Source organism: Oryctolagus cuniculus, chromosome 4, assembly GCF_051225735.1.
Source record: "Oryctolagus cuniculus isolate XC-2025 breed Fujian yellow rabbit chromosome 4, ASM5122573v1, whole genome shotgun sequence".
Lineage (NCBI taxonomy): Eukaryota > Metazoa > Chordata > Mammalia > Lagomorpha > Leporidae > Oryctolagus > Oryctolagus cuniculus.
Genome location: NC_142870.1, coordinates 113,167,406 through 113,188,560, shown reverse-complemented (window position 1 = coordinate 113,188,560; position 21,155 = coordinate 113,167,406). Strand labels below are relative to the sequence as shown.

At 36.5% G+C, this 21,155-nt stretch overlaps 1 protein-coding gene across 5 annotated transcripts in view; it reads right to left on the bottom strand.

Annotated features, from left to right (window-relative positions):
* Nucleotides 1-21,155, bottom strand: part of ZBBX (zinc finger B-box domain containing) — a 164,559-nt gene that overhangs the window by 48,795 nt on the left and 94,609 nt on the right. The window contains exons 13-16 of one of the 5 annotated variants that reach the window (XM_089331013.1): nucleotides 20,383-20,462; nucleotides 18,985-19,124; nucleotides 9,406-9,713; nucleotides 1,330-1,747 (exon numbers count right to left, since the gene is read on the bottom strand). In XM_089331013.1, the coding sequence (XP_089187139.1) occupies nucleotides 1,715-1,747; nucleotides 9,406-9,713; nucleotides 18,985-19,124; nucleotides 20,383-20,462 (561 nt within the window). In that variant the 3' untranslated portion in view covers nucleotides 1,330-1,714. Of the gene's footprint in view, nucleotides 1-1,329; nucleotides 1,748-9,405; nucleotides 9,717-18,984; nucleotides 19,125-20,382; nucleotides 20,463-21,155 lie in introns of those variants that run through there. The other 4 variants (XM_089331012.1, XR_016232581.1, XM_089331010.1 and 1 more) reach the window with 4 other exon arrangements.

Below are 21,155 nucleotides of genomic sequence, written 5' to 3'. Positions count from 1 at the left end.
CACTTAACTACAGATGCTACCATGGACTTAGGTGTGTCCTCATCTAAAACTGTGGGCAATCACTGCCCTCTTCAGTAATAATTAAGCAATAACCATGCTGTACTATGCCCAAGTCAAAAATTTTCAACATCTATATGGATAATACTAAGAAATTCTGATAGACCCATAGAAATCTGGCAACAACACTTCTTAAAATATTGGTAATTACTTCCTGAGCACTTATTATGTATAAGGATACTTCCAAGAGTTCATTGGGAAAAGGAATTAAAATATAAATTTATTTTGATGAAAAAAATTGTTGAAATAATAAATAATTTCTTTATAATATGCATTTTGAAGGGAACTTATAAAACACTTTGATAATGTAATCATTCACCACTTTTAACAAAGGCATACATTTTTTATAATAGTTAAAGGATAAAAATGCACACAACTTAGTAACAGTAATTTTAAAAATTTGTTTCAACTATCTATACCAAATTGTTCTTAGGCTTTATAGATCTAGTTGTATCATTGTACTGATGTTGATTTACTGTATTCAAAATACATGTTTTTAACAATTACTACTTCTGGGTGGATCCATAAGAAGTTATAACTGTTTTAAATATTTGCAAAAATGTCACATTTATACTCAGATTAATTTTACACTTAAATTTTAAAATAATGCTTTTGAGATGCAATCATGTTAATGAGAATAGTAATGCTTCACTCATTTCCATGGCTACACTGTTTTGCATTATATGAATTACCAGATTACATCACTCTGCACCTTGCCAAATGCCCTTTATTATGGTTACAGGAGATATTCTTTATTTATTGTTTTAATGTTTTAATTGTTTTTATATTAAATGTTTTTAATTGTATTTAATTTGTCAAATTCTTTACAACATTCATTGAGCTATTCTAAGTTCCTTTTTTGGCTAAGAATGTAACCAGATTTGGTTTACTATTATTATTTTTTTTAATTTTTTCTGAAAGGCTGAGAGACAGAGAAGATAGAAAGACCAACAGAGACAACGTTCATTCTCTGGTGCCCGCTCTGCAAATGCCCACAACAGCCAGGGCTGGGACAGTCCAAATCCAGGAGCCAGGAACTCCATCTTGATATTCCTGTGGGTAGACTGGACCCAAGTACTTCAGCCATCACCTGCTGCCTCCCAAGGTGTGTATTTGCAGGAAATTAGGTCAGAAGAAAAGTACCAGGACTGCACACCAGACACTTCAAAATGGAATGTGGGCATCTTAGCTACTGTATCAAATGCCTGCTCTTGCCCCTTAGTTTATTGTTATTTTATGATGTATAAATTTACATTCCTCAGTGACATAAGCTTTAAAATTTATTTATTTATTTTAAAGGCAGAGTTACAAAGAGAGGGAGGGAGAGACAGGAGATCTTCCATCCACTGGTTCACTCTCCAGATAGCCGCAATGGCCAGAGCTGGGCTTCGAAGATCCAGGAGTCTCATCCAGTCTCCCATTTGGGTGGCAGGGGCTGAACACTTGGGCCATCTTCTGCTGCTTTTCCCAAGCTGTTTTCAGAGAGCTGGATCAGAAGTTGAGCAGACAGGACACAAATCGGCACCCATATGGATGGACTACTAGGGTTGCAGGTAACTGCTTTACCCACGATACCACAACGCCGCTCCAAAACTTTGTTTCTTATTTGATCTTTCTACAGTTTCACTATTAATGTTATCCTGGAGTCAGGAAAACTTTAATTCAGGCATTTTCCCTTCTTTTCTGTTCTCTGAAAGATGGAATAATTAGATATTACTGATTCTTCAATGGTTTGTTAAAATTCATCTGCAAAATGTGCATGCCTTTTTTTTTAATTTCATGAAGGAAAAGGAGTTTGGAGAAAAACAGACATATAGGAGTGGTTTAAGTGCTTGAATGATGTCCTGGTCTGTTTTTTTGTTGCTATGACAGAATACTAGACACTGAGTAATTTATAAAGAAAAGAAATTTATTTCTCACAGTCTGGAAGCTGGGAAGTACCTGATCCTGGGCCCAGACCTGTTGCAGGCTTGGCAAGAGAGGAAGGAAAGACTAAACCCAATTTTATAGCAAACCACTCCCACACTAATATTAATCCATTTGTGATGGCTCCTACATGAGCTAATCACCTCCTCTTAATACTTTTGCTTTAGGGATTAAGCTTCCAATACATGGACTTTGAGGAGCACATTGAAACGATAGCAAATCGTCACTGGTCTAATTTGGATATTTTACGTACAGAAATAGAGCCAAGATTCCAAATGTATAGAAGGATTTTTACAGTGAGATGGGAAATTGCATAGAAATCTAAGAACAGGAACAGTAGTAGAGGTAACCTCAAGGGGAATTAAGGGAACTAAAGCTTTCCGGAACCTGAGATAGCTCTCCCTTAGGACGCTGGTGTGTGTTCCTGTGTACTCTCCGTGGCTGGCCAGCTCCATTTATCTTCAACTGACTAGCGTTTTCTGTTCTCTTCAACTTTCTGCTCATACACAAAGATTTAATTTATTTTGTTTCTTAAGGTTTTTGAAACCTTTTCTGCTTCTTCCAGAGTCAAATTTCAATAATCATTTTCAAATAGATTGACAGAAAGTTGTCTGTAAGAAACTAACAAATAACCCCTCCTTTTTCTTTTCATTCCATAGATGTTGTTTAATTACATGTTGTCTCTTCATTTTCGTGGTCATTGTGTCCAGAACTGTGTCTGATTTACTAGGCTTTTCAAATACATAAAGTTTCTAGTTTCACTGATGCTCTTTATTATTTTTCTTATTTTATTAATTCCTATTCTTTATCACTATTTATTCTACTTTTTTGAGTTTAGGTTGCTTTTATTGTTTTATCATTTTTCAGTCAGATTTGTAGTTCATTAACTTCTACTTTTTCCCATTTGCTTCATTTCAGATTACAAATGATCCTCAATTTACTGTAGAGTTATTCCCAATAAACCCACCATAAAACGAAAATACAGTACATCTGAAAGTATATTATTACTTATCCTGCTGAATGTCATAGATTAGTAACAAAACAGACCATGCATCATGAGAAAGTAGTGTACTGAAAAGCGCTAGCTCAGGAAAAGACCAAAATTCTAAATTCAATGTACAGTTTCTACTAAATGCGTATTGCTTTTGCAGTACCATAAAAATGAAACAGCATAAGTCTAGCCATAATATGTCAGGAACTGTATATTTCATCCTAACACATTTCCACATGTGATCCTTTAGCTCACATTCAGTTTTAAATATTTTTAATTTATTTATGATTTCTTACTCAACCAAGACTTATTTTGCTAATATTTGGCTGTTATTTATAAATTATTGTACAGAGGCTGAAAACAATAGATATATTATTTTCTTAGCATCTGTTGGGACTTCCTGGGTGGCTGTATTTTTGTAACGTTTTATAATTTGCATTTTGGAAACATCCCATGTATTTTTTTTTTTTGACAGGCAGAGTGGATAGTGAGAGAGAGAAACAGAGAGAAAGGTCTTCCTTTTGCCATTGGTTCACCCTCCAATGGCCACCACGGCTGGCGCTGTGGCTGGTGCACCGTGCTGATCCAAAGGCAGGAGCCAGGTGCTTCTCCTGGTCTCCCATGGGGTGCAGGGCCCAAACACTTGGGCCATCCTCCACTGCCTTTCCGGGCCACAGCAGAGAGCTGGGCTGGAAGAGGGGCAACTGGGAAAGAATCCAGCGCCCCGACCAGGACTAGAACTCGGTGTGCTGCTGCCGCTATGTGGAAGATTAGCCTATTGAGCTGCGGCGACGGCCCCCATGTATTCTTAAAAAGAATACGCATTCTCTAATTGCTCAGCATATTGTTCAAAACATGCCCTTTAAGCTCACTTGTGTTGTTCAAATCATTTACAAATAAAAAATTCAATTGGGAGTTAGAAACGTGCCAAGGGATTCCAATTCAATCCCATCAAGGTGGCATGTACCAATGCCATCTCACTTGTCAAAGTGATCAATTTCAGTTCACAATTGATCACACTGATAGGTCTAAGCATCAAAGGGATCACACAAACAAGACTAGTGTCTGCTAATACTAACTGATAGAATCAAAAAGGGAGAGAAAAATCCATCATGGGAAGCGGGATACACAGCAGACTCCTAGAATGGCAGATGTCCTAAACAGCACTCTGGCCTCAGAATCAGCCTTTAAGGCATTCGGATCTGGCTGAAGAGCCCATGAGAGTATTTTAGGCATGGAAAGCCAAGACACCCTGGAAAAAAAAAAAAAAAAAAGAAGACCTAAATGGAAGATCTCTGCAAGTGAGATCCCAGTGGAAAGAATGGGGCCATCAAAGAAGGAGGTACCTTTCTCTGAAGGGAGGAGACAACTTACACTTTGACTATGACCCTGTTGGAATAAGATCGAAGTCAGCGAACTCAAAAGGCTTCCATAGCCTTGGCAACTCATGACTAGAGCCTAAGGAGATTACTGACACCATAAATAAGAGTGTCGAATTGTTAAGTCAACAAAAGGAGTCACTGTATACTTACTTCTCATGTGGGATCTGTCCTTAATGTGTTGCACAATGTGAAGTAATGCTATAACTAGTACTCAAACAGTATTTTACACTTTGTGTTTCTATGTGGGTGCAAACTGATGAAATCTTTACTTAATATATACTAAATCAATCTTCTGTATATAAAGAGAATTGAAAATGAATCTTGATGTGAATGGAATGGGAGAGGGAGCAAGAGATGGGAGGGGTGCGAGTGGGAGAGAAATTATGGGGGGGGCATTGTAATCCATAAACTGTACTTTGGAAATTTATATTTACTAAATAAAATAAATAAATAAAAAAAAATTCAATTGGGTTGATGGAGATGCCTACTGAATTAACACCATGCGATTCTGGCAATTTAGGTTACAATATATCTGAGATTTCATTTGTAGGTAAATACTCAGATTTTCTTTAATCTTCCTGATAATTCATTTTACCAAATATAATGACACTTCTACCCTGGTAATTTTACTATCAGATATTTTTCATTATTTTTTTTTCTAATTGTGCTCACCTTTACTCTCAAACTTCCCCACCATGTTTTGCATAGCTTTTTTCCTCCTTTTTTTTAAAAGATTCATTTTTATTTATTTGAAAGGCAGAGTTACAGAAAGAGGTAGAGAGGTAGAGGTAGAGAGAGAGAAAGAGAGAGAGAGAGAGAGAGAAAGTAAGAGAGAGAGGTCTTCCATCCATTGGTTCACTTCCCAAATAGCCACAATGACCAGGGCTAGGCCAGGCCAAGGCCAGAAGCGAGGAGCTTCCTCTGGGTCTCCCACGTGGGTGCAAAGGCCCAAGCATGTAGGTCATCCTGTGCTGCTTCCCCAGGGAGCTGGACTGCAAGTGGAGCAGCCAGGACTTCAACCGGCGCCTGTAAGCAATGCTGGCACTGCAGGCCAAGACTTTAACCCACTGTACCACAGCATTGGCACTTCCTTCCATTTTTTAATTCAGCAAAAGCACCTATATGGGATTTGTTTTATTTACAAGAAGATGGAACTACAAATTACACAATTTAATCTGTTCACATTAATTCTATGACTTTTATGCTTGGATTTATTTCTGTCTGCCTTTTTTATCCATCAAGAACTGTGAAGCCTCTGAGATCTTCCCCTAGCTGTAACCTGTTACACATCAGGGATGCTGGTAGAAGACCCATAAATTTATGCTCAGAGATAAAGGGTTTCATTATTAACACCAACAACAGTAGTCAGAGTATCATCATTTGCACCAATTCCCAGGACCCACTTCCCACAGAATATCAGGAAGGCAGTTGGGTGACACCTGCACATACTGGGGGTTACGTTACATGAAATTTCTGAGCTTAAGGAACCCTCTTTTATACGGGGCAGTAGCTCTGCCTGCCATTTTTACTGTCCTTTCTGTAGAAAACATTCTATTTATAACACTAAACAATAAACAAGCCTGCTCCTTGCTCTGAAGAAAGTATGGTCTTTGTCTTCCAAGACAGACTATTTTCATATAACCAATCCTTAAAAATATACTTTGAAAGAGAGGGGCCAAAGCCTTTGCTCAAAAAATAAAATCTGAAAGATCCTGGAGGACATAACATCCAACATTTACTCTTCCATTGTTTCTCTTATGTTTTTCTTTCCTATCTCAATTAACTGAGTGTTCTATGGTCCTTTTTCCCTCTATGTTTGTAATGTTTTAGTTGTTGCTCTTAAAGTATTTAACATGTATAATTCATTAAAATTTAGTTAATATAATTAAAATTTAGTTAATATAATATAGATATATAATATAATGGCTTAGTAGTTTAAAATCTATTTATATCTTTTTTAAAAAAAGACTGATCCATTTATTTTGAAAATCAGGATTACAGAGAGAGCTGCAGAGAGAGAGAGAGAGAGAGAGGTTGTCCATCTGCTGCTTCACTCTCCACATGGCCTCAACAGCCAGCACTTGTCAAGGCGAAAGCTGGGAGCCAGGAACTTCATTCGGACTTCCTACATGGGTAACAGGTGCCCAAACACTTGGACCGTCCCCACTGCTTTCCCTAGACCATTAGCAGGGAGATGAATGGGAAGTGGAATAGCTGGGACATGAACCAGGGCCCATATGGGATACCAACATTGCAGGCAGGCGTTATTTTTCAAATTATGGCTTTATATTTTTCCCATCAAATATACTTTTATTACCCTCAAATTGGTTATTATAATAATTATTTATAATATATACAATTTGTTTATCGTATCTTCCAATCCCTTTCCCCTTTCCCAGCAATTTTTTGGATCCCATGTTTTCCTTTGGGTTGTTTCTTTCTTCAGTTGGTCATGCAAGCAGGGTAGTAACAAGTAAATTTCTTGCATATTTTTATATACATCTACACGTTTCATTATTTTATTCTGCTTTACATGGCATGTTTGCAAGTCTTGGAGTTTTAGAATTTAAATCATTTCTCTCAGAATTTTAAAGACAATTTTCTACAATGTTAGGCCATTGAAGCTATCTGTAGACTTGCCTTAGAATTTACTGACAATCTAGCAATTATTCTTCTCTGGAGACAATTTCCTATTCGTTGTTTTTTTTGTTTGTTTGTTTTTTGTTTTTTGTTTTTGGTTTTTTTTTTTTTTTTTTTTTTTTTTTTTTTTTTTTTTTTTTTGACAGGCAGAGTGGACAGTGAGAGAGAGAGTCTTCCTTTTGCTGTTGGTTCATCCTCCAATGGCCGCCACGGCTGGCGCGCTCGGCCGGCGCACCGCACTGATTCGAAGGCAGGAGCCAGGTGCTTCTCCTGGTCTCCCATGGGGTGCAGGCCCCAAACACTTGGGCCATCCTCCACTGCCTTTCCGGGCCACAGCAGAGAGCTGGCCTGGAAGAGAGGCAACCGGGACAGAATCTGGCGCCCCGACCGGGACTAGAACCCGGTGTGCCAGCGCCACTAGGTGAAGGTTAGCTTATTGAGCCGCGGTGCCGGCCACAATTTCCTATTATCACTGGTAGATTTTTAAGGCTGTCTATCATGTAATGACGTATCTCAAAATTTGTCATGTTGTGGATTTGTTTTTACTTAGACTGTCCTGGAGTTATATTGTGTCAATCCTCATTCATTGTATATCATCGATGCAATGAAAATGATTTATTTAAATTTATCTTCCAGGCTACTCATTATTTGTTTATTTGTATTTAAGATTCCATTTATTGGTTGGTACCGTGGCTCACTAGGCTAATCCTCCGCCGGTGGTGCCGGCACACTGGGTTCTAGTCCCGGTCTGGGCGCCAGATTCTGTCCCAGTTGCTCTTCTTCCGGTCCAGCTCTCTGCTGTTGCCCAGGAAGGCAATGGAGGATGGCCAAGTCCTTGGGTCCTGCAATTGCATGGAAGACCGGGAGGAAGCACTTGGCTCCTGGCTTCGGATTGGCACAGCGTGCCAGCTGTAGCAGCTATTTGGGGAGTGAACCAATGGAAGGAAGACCTTTCTAAAAAAAACCAAAAGATTCCATTTATTGCTTCCATTTAATTACAGTTTCAATGTAAGTATTCTGAATGCTTGACTGGCTTTCATGTATAAAACAGTATCTTATTCTTAGAATTTTAACCCCTTATTTTCTTTATTTTAAGCATTTTAAATACAATCTCAAGGACAGAAATTGTGCTTTTCTCCAGAACAAAGAGCAGGCTTGTTTACTGTCCATTGTAATAAAGACAATGTCTTCCTCTAGAACAAAGTTCAGGCAGGCTTACTACCCAGTACAAGAGAACAGGGCTCCCTGAAGTCAACATTCTGCTCCTGTAACACACAGCACACCATATGGCAAGTGTACTTCGTCCTCATCCTGAAACCTGGTAGAAACTGGAATACTAGGATTCCTATATATTTCTGTGCTGAAAGTCGTGCTCTGATCAGCTATTTTGTTCATTAGGAGAAGAGCACATCTGAAACAGGACTTTCTTTTGGGGGTGGAGGAGAATTTATTCTGCACCAAGTTGTGGTAATGTCCTTCTTTGAGTTACTAGGATTTACTTCTGCCACATACATTAGGATATCAACAGATAAAGATTACCAGTAATCTTAAATTTTTAGCTTGGAAATTCCAGGCTAGAAATGCATATTCAAATGTTTGTTTGGATGATTGCATCCAGACCTATGGTAAATTAAAGCCCAAATTTCTATTGTTCATGTCAGATATTTAATTGCCCCTGCCCAAATCCCCAGCAGAAATCAATTTCCTTTCGTCGTTTGGCACCTATGAATAGTTCTCCTGTTCCATTTCTTTAGTGACTGAACAGATCTTTAGCATTCAATCGTTTTTAGTGGCCTCTGTTCCCAATTCTCACCTTATAAAGGCACAACACCTGTCAAAGTAGGGACAGGAAGCATTTCCCCAAACAGAAGCAGCATCAGCTTAAGTATTAATCCTGCTTTTCTGTTTCCCTCTTCAGTTCAGACATTGAGTGAATTAATTTCAAATGACTTTTAAACCTCTGAAAAGAAACAAAACTAACACCTCTATTTTTAATAGTCATATTAAAGAAGGAATTACCTTCTTCACCTTATAATTCCATTAAAACACACAAACTGGTATATATACAAATCTGCTTCATCTTAACCAGTGACTATATTATAGTAAAACAACTAAAAAAACTTATCCTACTATTTCATTCATAATAATAAATTCACTTGACAAAGTAACTACACTCTTATTATGTTGCATGGAGAAAACCATTTGTTAAAATTGCATTCACCCTGTTAGGATCTGTTCTTAAGTCATTAAATTTTTCCCATGAGTCACTCTTAAATTACCTCATTGATTATATAAAGTAGCACCTTTTACAGAAAAGCATCATTTAATAATGTATTATGCCAATATAATACTTGCTTATGGAATTGTTGCTTATACAAATTTTAACATAATAAACATAACGATATTTACCAGTGGTGACTCTGTTGTTTTAGAATCTTCAAAATGTGGCCTCTTATGCAGATTGCTAAATTCCAAGGAATCATTGATATCTTGAGATAATTTCTCTTCAATGGGAGGTTTCCCTAAATCTGTATTATTTGCCAGAGAATCCTTGTTCTCAAGTTTTATGCAGGAATAATCAGATTTTTGATTACTTTCTCCATCTATACTTTTCTCGTTTACATTTCTTTTAAAAGAGTTGCTTTCTGCTACGTTATCAATATCAGAATAAACATCAGAATCCGCCACATTGTCAAAATCTGCATTTGAAGTTCCTGCTGCTGAAAATACACATTTAAAAAAGGTAAATAAATAAATGTAAAAAATAAATTGATTAGACTGAAAACATTTATAAAACCTAAATAAATACATGCAAACAAATAAATTAAACTGTTCACTAACCAAAAGTTCTAGATGAATATTTCTATCAATTAAACACCATTTTTTTCAGCATGTCTTTATTGAGATTTCAGGGTTAAAACACCCTTTTTGCTTACATTCATAAGTTGTAATCATAATTTACTTAAACAGACATTAATGAAACAGAATAATGGATGGAGGCAAAATTTTATTTTGTAAAGAAACCTTGAAATTGAGGCAAATTTTAATTTCATTCGGTGGTTTAATTCCCACAACTAAAATTCATGAAAGCTAAACCACAGAGAAACTGTTTTCCACATTTTCCTCTTTTCTCTTGCGCACCCAGTGACAAAGAGCGCACAAAGGGAAATCTGCCAGATGGCAGTTAGTGGACAGAAAATATGCAGCTGGGATACCTGCCTCTAGAAAGCCATAAAATGAGCAAGATTATCTTAGTCACCAGCTCATTATGTCTGCTTTAAATAAATCACTTGGTTTAGATAATTGGTTTTCAACCTGTCCACACAATGAAATCATCTAAAGGTAACTCTTTAAAATTGTCAGTGCATGGGCATGACCCCAAAGCAATTATATCAGACATGGGAAGTGGGGCTCTGGCAATGGTCTGTTTCTATTTTCCCACACCACATTCTCCTGATGATCATAATGTGCAGATAGGGTGATCAAATCAATAAATGGTCTAGATTTTCTTAAAAAAAATGAAAATTATTTAAGGATTTTTGTAACATATTTGTTTCATTTTTAAAAAATTATGTAATATTATTAGTTAGATTAAATTCAGCTTCATCTTATTATTTCCTCTTCTCTTTCCAAAATAAATATCTATATAAATTTGCTGCATAAAATAGTGTGAGCTTTGACTAAAATAGTTTCCAATGATGCAAATTCTGCTTTACAGATTTACGTGTTGCAATCAAATGTTATATAAACTTGATAATTCCACATTACAGCTAGAACTTTGACTTTCAACTATCGTCACACTTCTCAAATATCACAAATACTCTGAGAAACTAAATAACTTATATGTCAGAGCAATATCTTCATTAGAACATTCTATAAAAGCTATTCAACACAACAAAAATTCCAGAAAAATGCCATAGTTACCCTCTGAAATCAGAAGGGAAATTAAAGATTTGTAGTAGAAAAAGATATAATTTCCTACACTGAAATGTCTCAAACTATCTTCAATAATTTGTTTACAAGATTGCAAAATCCCACTATTAAGAGTCATTGTTGCTGAGAATATTTAAAAAAAACCTTTTAATAATATTTAAAATGTAATAAAGTGGAGGTACAATATAATTTAGTTGGGACCAGCACCATGGCACAGTGGATAAAGCTGCCACCTGCCATGCTGGCATCCCATATTGGCACTAGTTCGGGTCCTTGCTCCTCCACTTCCAATCCAGCTCTCTGCAATGGCCTGGAAAAGCAGTAGGATGGTCCAAGTCCTGGGCCCCTGGAGACCCAGAAGAAGCTCCTGGCTCCTGGCTCCTGGCTTCCAATTAGCACAGCTCCGGCCGATGTGGCGAATTGGGGAGTGAATCATTGGATGGAAGACAACCCCTCTCCCTCTCTGCATCTCCTCTCTCTGTGTAACTCTGGCTTTCAAATAAATAAATAAATCTTAAATAAAAAAACTTCAAAGTCCTGATTGAAAGATACTAAATAACAAAACAAATGGAGTGATATTCCACGCTCATGGATGAGCAGATTCAATATTGTCAAAATGGAAGCTCTTTCCAACTCAATCTATACAATCAAGGAAATCTCAATCAAAATCTCACCTGACTCAGTGGATATGGACAAACTAATTCTGAAGTATATATGGAAAGGCAAATGACTCAGAATAGCCAATGAAATATGAAAGGAAAATAACAAGTAACAAGACTGACACAACTTTCCTCAAGAATTATTATCAATCTACAACAATCAAGACAATGTTTTGTTGACAAAAACAAAAAGATCAAAGAACAAAACCGAGAACCCACACTAGACCCATACAAATATAGTCAACTAATCGCTGACAAAGAAAGGACAATACAATGAAGATGTGCTAAGCTTTCAGATAATTGGTGGTATAAAAATTCGATATCCACACCTACTCCAGGATTGACCACATACTAGGCCATAAAGCAAGTCTCAGCAAATTCAAAAGAATTAGAATCATACCATGCAGCTTCTCAGACCACAGGGGAATAAAGTTGGAAATTAGCAACTCAGAAATCCCTAGAGCATATGCAAACACATGGAGACTGAACCACATGCTGCTGAATGAACACTGAATCATAGAAGAAATCAAAAGAGAAATCAAAAACTTTCTGGGCGTAAATGAGAATAACAGTACAACATATCAAAACTTATGGTATACAACAAAAGCAATGTTAAAAGGAAAGTTTATAGCAATAGGTACCTACATCAAGAAATTGGAAAGGCACCAAATAGATGAGCTTTCAATGCATCTCAAGGATCTAGAAAACCTACAGCAAACCAGACCCAAATCTAGTAGGAGAAGAGAAATAATTAAAATCAGAGAAGAAATCAACAGGATTGAATCCAAAAAAAAAAAAATCAGCCAAATGAGGAGCTGTTTTTTTGAAAAAATAAACAAAATTGACACCCCATTGGCCCAACTAACTAAAAAAAACAAGAGAAAAGACCCAAATCAATAAAATCAGAGATGAAAAAGGAAACGTAAAAACAGACCCCACAGAAATAAGAAGAATCATCAGAAATTACTACAAGGACTTGTATGCCAGCAAACAGGGAAATCTATCAGAAATGGATAGATCCTGGACACATGCAACCTACCTAAATTAAACCAGGAAGATATAGAAAACCTAAACAGACCCATAACTGAGACAGAAATAAAGGCCCTCCCAACAAAGAAAAGCCCAGGACCAGATGGATTCACTGCTGAATTCTACCAGACATTTAAAGAACTAACTCCAATTCTTCTCAAACAATTCAGAATAATCAAAAAAGAGGAAATCCTCCCAAATTCTTTCTATGAAGCCAGCATCACCTTAATTCCTAAGCCAGAAAAAGGTGCAGCACTGAAAGAGAATTACAGACCAGTACCCCTAATGAACATAGATGCAAAAATCCTCAATAAAATTCTGGCCAATAGAATGCAACAAAACATCAGAAAGATCATCCACCCATACCAGTGGGATTTATCCCTGGTATGCAGGGATGGTTCAATGTTCACAAATTAATCAATGTGATACACCACATTACCAAACTGCAGAAGAAAAACCATATGATTATCTCAATAGATGCAGAGAAAGCATTTGATAAAATACAACACCCTTTCATGATGAAAACTCTAAGCAAATTGGGTATAGAAGGAACATTCCTCAATAAAATCAAAGCAATTTATGAAAAACCCACAGCCAGCATCCTATTCAATGGGGAAAAGTTGGAAGCATTTCCACTGAGATCTGGTACCAGGCACGAATGCCCACTCTCACCACTGCTATTCAATACATTCTGGAAGTTTTAGCCAGAACTATTAGGCAAGAAAAATAAATTAAAGGGATACAAGTTGGGAAGGAAGAAGTCAAACTGGCCCTCATTGTAGAAAATATGATTCTTTATTTATGGAATCCAAAGAACCCTACTAAGAGACTATTGGAACTCATAGAAGAGTTTGGCAAGGCCGGTGCCGTGGCTCACTAGGCTAATCCTCCGCCTTGTGGCACCGGCACACCGGGTTCTAGTCCCGGTCGGGGTTCTATCCCGGTTGCCCCTCTTCCAGGCCAGCTATCTGCTGTGGCCAGGGAGTGCAGTACAGGATGGCCCAAATCCTTGGGCCCTGCACCCCATGGGAGACCAGGATAAGTACCTGGCTCCTGCCATCGATTCAGCATGGTGCGCCAGTCGCAGCACATCGGCCGCGGCAGCTTTTGGAAGGTGAACCAACGGCAAAAGGAAGACCTTTCTCTCTGCCTCTCTCTCTCTCACTGTCCATTCTGCCTGTCAAAAAAAATAAAATAAAATAAAATAAAAAAGAAGAGTTTGGCAAAGTAGCAGGATATAAAATCAATGCACAAAAATCAACAGCCTTTGCATACTCAGGCAATACCATGGTTGAGAAAGAACTTCTAAGATCAATCCCATTCACAATAGCTACAAAAACAATCAAATACCTTGGAATAAACTTAACCAAGGATGTTAAAGATCTCTACGATGAGAATTACAAAATCTTAAAGAAAGAAATAGAAGAGGATACCAAAAAATAGAAAAATCTTCCATGCTCATGGAATGGAAGAATCAATATCATAAAAATGTCCATTCTCCCAAAACAATTTATAGATTCAATGTGATACCAATCAAAATACCAAAGACATTCTTCTCAGATCTGGAAAAAATGATGCTGAAATTCATATGGAGACACAGGAGACCTCGAATAGATAAATCAAACTTGTATAACAGAAACAAAACCAGAGACATCACAATACCAGATTTCAGGACATACTACAGGGCAGTCGTTATCAAAACAGCATGGTACTGGTACAGAAACAGATGGATAGACCAATGGAACAGAATAGAAACACCAGAAATCAACCCAAACATCTACAGCCAATTTACATTTTTTCAAGGATCCAAAACCAATCCCTGGAGTAAGGACAGTCTATTCAATAAATGGTACTCTGAAAACTGGATTTCCATGTGCAGAAGCATGAAGCAAGACCCCTTCCTTTCACCTTACACGAAATTCTACTCAACATGGATTAAAGACCTGAATCTACGACCTGACAGCATCAAATTATTAGAGAACACTGGAGAAACCCTGCAAGATATAGGCACAGGCAAGGACTTCTTGGAAAAGACAATGGAAGCACAGGCAGTCAAAGCCAAAATTAACATTTGGGATCGCATCAAATTGAGAAGTTTCTCCATTGCAAAAGAAACAGGAAAGTGAAGAGGCAACCGACAGAATGGGAAAATATATTTGCAAACTATGCAACAGATAAAGGGTTGATAACCAGAAACTACAAAGAGATCAAGAAACTCCACAACAAAACAGGCAACCCACTTAAGAGATGGGCCAAGGACCTCAATAGATATTTTACAAAAGAGGAAATCCAAATGGCCAACAGACACATGAAAAAATGTTCAGGATCACTAGCAATCAAGGAAATGCAAATCAAAAACACAATAAGGTTTCACATCACTCTGGTTAGAATGGCTCACATACAGAAATCTACCAACAACAGATGCTGGCAAGGATGTGGGGAAAAAGGGACACTAACCCACTGTGGGTAGGAATGCAAACTGGTAAATCCACTATGGAACTCAGTCTGGAAATTCCTCAGAAACCTGAATATACCCTACCATACAACCCAGCCATCCCACTCCTTGGAATTTACCCAAAGGAATTTAAATTGGCAAACAAAAAAGCGGTCTGCACCTTAATGTTTATTGCAGCTCAATTCACAATAGCAAAGACCTGGAACCAACCCAAATGCCCATCAACAGTATACTGGATAAAGAAATTATGGGACATGTACTCTTTAGAATACTATACAGCAGTAAAAAAAATGAAATCCGGTCATTTGCAACAAAATGGAGGAATCTGGAACACATCATGCTTAGTGAAATAAACCAGTCCCAGGGGGACAAATATCATATGTTCTCCCTCATTGGTGACAACTAACTGAGCACCAAAAAGGAAACCTGTTGAAGTGAAATGGACACTATGAGAAAGAGTGACTTGATCGGCCCTTTTCCTGACTTGATGTAGAACTTAATACTTTATCCCTTTTAGTATTTTTTGTCCTACTTAATACTATTGGTTTAACTCTGTAATTAATACACAATTATTCTTAGGTGTTTAAATTTAACTGAAAAGTGATCCCTGTTAAATATAAGAGTGGGAATAAGAGAGGGAGGAGATGTACAATTTGGGACATTCTCAATTGGACTTGCCCCAAATGGTGGAGTTAGAAATGTGCCAGGGGATTCCAATTGAAATCCATCAAGGTGGCATGCACCAATGCCATCTCACTAGTCAAAGTGATCAATTTCAGTTCACAATTGATCACAGATAGGTCTAAGAGTCAAAGGGATCACACAAACAAGACTAGTGTCTGCTAATACTAACTGATAGAATAAAAAAGGGAGAGAACGATCGGGATACACAGCAGACTCATAGAATGGCAGATATCCTAAACAACACCTTGGCCTCAGAATCAGCCCTTAAGGCATTCGAATCTGGCTGAAGTGCCCATGAGAGTATTTTAGGCATGGGAAGCCAAGACACTCTGGAAAAAAAAAAAAAAAAAAAAAAAAAACAACACTAAATGAAAGATCTCTGGGAGTGAGATCCTAGTAGAAAGAATGGACCATCAAAGAAGGAGGCACCTTTCTCCTAATGGAGAAGAGAACTTACACTTTGACTATGACCTTGTCTAAGTAAGATTGATGTCCACAAACTCAAAAGGCGGCTTCCATAGCCTTGGCAAGAGCCTAGGGAGATTACTGATACCATAAACAAGAGTGTCAATTTGTTAAGTCAACAACAAGAGTCATTGTGCGCTTATGACCCATGTAGCATCTCTGTCCTTAAGGTGTTATACAATGTGAATTAATGATATAACTAGTACTCAAACAGTACTTTACATTTTATGTTTTGTGTGGGTGCAAACTGTTGAAATCTTTACTTAATATATACTAAATTGATCTTCTGTATAAAAAGATAATTGAAAATGAATCTTGATGTGAATGGAATGGGAGAGGGAGCAGGAGTTGTGAGGGTTGTGGGTGGGAGGGAAGTTATGGGGGGAAAGCCATTGTAATCCATAAGCAGTACTTTGGAAATTTATATTTGCTGAATAAATTTTTAAATAAAGAAAAAAAATGGATATCCACAGCAAAATAAAAAATTAATTTAGACACAGTTTATATAAGCTTCAAAAAATTAATTTAAAATATATCACACTAAATGTGAAATGGCAAACATTGAAACCTAGATAACCTTGAAAAAGAGTTTGTAAGTGCAGTATCAATGAAATAATTGATAAGTTGCACTTCAATAAGATTAAAAACTTCTGCATTGCAAAAAGCACTGTTTATGAGGATATAACCTAAAGACTGGAAGAAACACTTGGAAAATATTTATCTGATAAAGGAGTGATATCTGAAATACAAACATACCCATAAACAAAATTCTTAAAATTCAAGAATAAAAAATCAAGCCAATTTAAAAATGGACAGAAAACCTGAACAGATACCTCATCAAAGGATATATACAAACGGTAAAAAAGCATAATAAAAATGTTCCGCATCATATGTTGCTAGACAATTGAAACTAAAACAAAAATGGCATACCACTGCACAATTATTAAAATGGAAAAACTATAAAACAGTGACAACACAAATCCTGGTGAGAATGTGGAGGAGTTGGAACTCTCATTCTTGGAGGAAATGCAAACGGTAGACATCAATGTTGGTAGACACTGTCAATTTCTTAAGAAACTAAACACACTCTTACTTTGATCCAAAAGTCATACTCATTGATATTTACCCAAATGAATTAAAAAGTTGTGTCAAACAGAAGCCCATATGTGGATGTTTTTCACAATTGTCAAAGCTTGCAAGCAACCACAATGTCCTTCAGTTGGTGAATGTGATAAATAACGAGCTATAGTCCATCTATCAAAGAAACCATTAAAAGATATGGTGGAAACTAAGCTGCATAATAAATGAAAGTAAGTAATTTGAAAAGGCCACATACTGTATAACTCCAACTATACGATATTCTGGAAAAAACAAAACTATGGAGATTATATAAAAAAAATAAAAGTTGCAGCCAGGGCTTTGTTGGAGGGAGGAATAAACAGCTGGAGCCCAGAGGATTTTTAGGACAGAAAACCTATTCTTTGTTATTACAAATGGTGGATATATGTCATACATTTATCAAAACAAAACCTATAGAATGGGCAACATCAAGAATAAATTTTAAAAAGCCTGTGGACCTTGGATGATGTGTCAATATAGGCTTACCAACTGCAAAAACCAAATTAGCATTGTGTGGGATGCTGACTGGGGGAAGCTGAGCATGTGTGAGGGCAAATGGTATAGGGTAACTCTTTGCTCTTTCTATTCAATTTTTCTATGAAGCTCAAAGTGCTAGAAAAAAAATCAATATTTTTACAATGTATCATTAAAGTAACATTTACATGGACATTTGTAATCACCATTTACCCAAAGGAAACTAGAACACCACACTCCTGCTCAGTCACACAACACTGGCCTTCCAGACCAGATCTGCAGTCATGGGAAGTCCTAAATCCCTATATGTGTATAGTTGGTATTTGGCCAGAATGATTTAGTGGCTTTATAGTTGAAATTGCAAGTCTGGCAGGATTACCAAAATTCTCCCACTGTTGTCTGCCTCCTGCTGCCAAGTTAGAAGGTATTCACCAGATTTACAATTAATTTTAAATAATGCCCTTTAGACCCCTCGGATTGTTCACACATGGTACAATTATTGAGTCTTTCTTACAATCTTATATCAAATAAAATATTTCAATGGAAAACTGAAAATGATCTACTCATATTTTAGCCTAGGAAAATGAGTTCCAATTTAGGTGACAAGTCAAGGTCACAGAGTGATTTTAAGACAGATAGGTAAACAAAATCTGACTCCTAGGCCAGAATATTTTGTTGTGATTCTCTTTAAATGCTGACCTTACAACATGGAAATAGAAGTAGACATTTTTAGGCAGTGTTCTCATCTATAGATTGCATGGAAATTATTGGTAATAACAAACAGACAAATAAGATGATGTTTTCTCTAGGCTTTGTCTTATATCAAACCACATTAAATATGAACATTGAAGGAAAGATTTAATACAAATGAAGGCAACAGGGTGGCAATCAGACCTTTGTCACTAACAGGCTTTCCACACACTCTTTTAAATGTTAGCCCCACCCAGATTAACTGCTAAAGAGCTGATGGTTTTTTCCTTACAAACACTGACTAAAAAGACTGTATGCTCGAAAAGTATATATTTTCTACCAATTTTTTTTTGAGTACTAAATCTCCTGGCTTTAAAATGACTTATTAGTAAAGGTAAATATTTTATAGATTGTGACATTTATTGGTTTTATTAAGCTGTTAACATCATTGTTAATATTAAATATCAAGAAAAAAGGTACCTTGTAAGTTATCTTTGCAGTATGTAAAGCTGTTTCTCAGACAAAGATGCAAGTTAACTGTTCTTCCCTTGTTTAAAACATGTTGTGGATGGATGTCATGTTCATACAGGAAGCTATTCTGATAATCATGAATTGTACAACTTTCATGTTTAGGGAAATGCAAAAGAATAGAAACACAGAAATGATATTACAATGTCTTATTTTATTGAAACAAATATAGTAAAATCTTAATATAATAGTCATTTATGTTAATTTAAGATTTGTTTTAACCTCACTGCGCATATATCCTAAACCACAAGTATTTAATAGTATTATATATATAAAAGAAATAGGTAATAAGAACAAATCTAGTTAAACTGCAAATTTCAATTGACAGTTCTTTCTTCAAAACATCCAGAAATAAGTTTGATTCCTCAAATTTTCTCTTCTAAAATGTAGATTTATTTCTCAAGCTCACTGAAAATCAATGAAATGAAGGCTTTACCACTATATAAACATATTTTTTCATCAATGATCTATATGATTTTAAAACCAACATGTGGTATTTAGGTTTTGGTTTTAATGATGATTACTGTTTATACGTATAGTTACAATTTAAATAACATTCCTTATAAATTAAATAATCTATTTTAACAAAGCCCAGTATCTATAATAAGCTCTCCAGAATACCACCATTAAACTCACAGATTATGCGTAACCCAAAAGGTTCTCCTGTGCCACTCATGATCTCCACAAGGGAGACCAAAATAATACTCTATGGGCTCTTCCAAACCAAAGCTGTATAACTACTGCCAAACCTTGAGCAGTAACTTTCTCCACTGCCTCTAAAATCTTACATAGGTGTCAAAGCCAGAACATGGTAAGGTATACAAAAGAACAAAGACAGCACAAATGCCATTCCTTCCCTGGGGATACAAATAGGAAAGAGATCTCTCATCAAAACCCTGCTGCTAAAAGCACACTTGCATTAGATATCTTGAGTCCTTGCTACTAGATACCTGAGGCATTTGGGGCCCAGGATGGTCACTTAAGCTCACAGCTGTTGAAAAATGTTTCAGAAGACTAAACCAATCTGAACAAAGAATTGGTAAAAGGATTGCTTAATCAGATATAATATTTGATACTCAAAAGCTTGAAATCCTAAAGCTTCCACAGTGAAGCAATTTAGAGTAAATTTTAACAAGAATAACAGATACAGTTAGCTATTATTTTTCATTTGGAAATGAACTCTATAAATTTTACAGAATTACTAAGTGAATCATTATATTTAACTTTTAAAAATGCTTATCACATATTAAAGTCACACATTTTGATTCTATAAATTTATTATTTGAAGATAGTTGATTTTTTGATGTGTGTTTTTTAATAAGTGTCCAAAGTGAAGTAGTGACAACTTACCTTGGTTGACTGTCTGCATCAGCTAATTCAACTTTGTATGGTACAATGTTTCCTGGTTCTTCAAAATCCTCTTCATATGTCTTATTAAATACATGTGACATAATATCAGTATTTAATAAATCTATTATATATTAAACAAACTAACTTGTGAGTGACATTTAGAGTATTTTCTTCCTACAAATAATGCCATGAGTGCTCCATTTATATTCCATAATACATGTTCTGGGTGAACTATACACGTTCTACTGTTGTTTCTTGAGGGCACTGGATGCATCAGTCACTTCTATCATTACTGTCACACCCAGAACCAACTATAACAACTTATATGTTATTAGGTAACTACTGAGTGTCAAGTAGATGAGTGACTATAAGCTTCTTCGTTTCCTGGCTGGCATGTCTTAGCCCTACTCTGCAGCATTTGATGAATTTGTTCTACAATTTGATGAATAGCTCAGGCACTTAAATATACGTGAAGATATTTGTCTAGTTTCTCCAGCCTAACCAGAGAAGAACTAAAAATGTTGCCAGGCAAACAAAACAAATCAGAAGCTATCTATCCATCGACCTAAAGAATAAAACACTATTTAAAAGAGCACTTTGTCCATTCAAGTAGTTTTCTGCAACAATCACAGCAGAAAGAAAAGTTTAGAACAAAAGATACATTCAGCTACCATGAGATGAGTAGAAAGTCAGAAATGTGCTGGGTTTGGTCACACCACAAGCCTTCAGCCAGGAGCTCTGGCTCTGCCTGGCTCTGGCTCTAGCTGATTCTA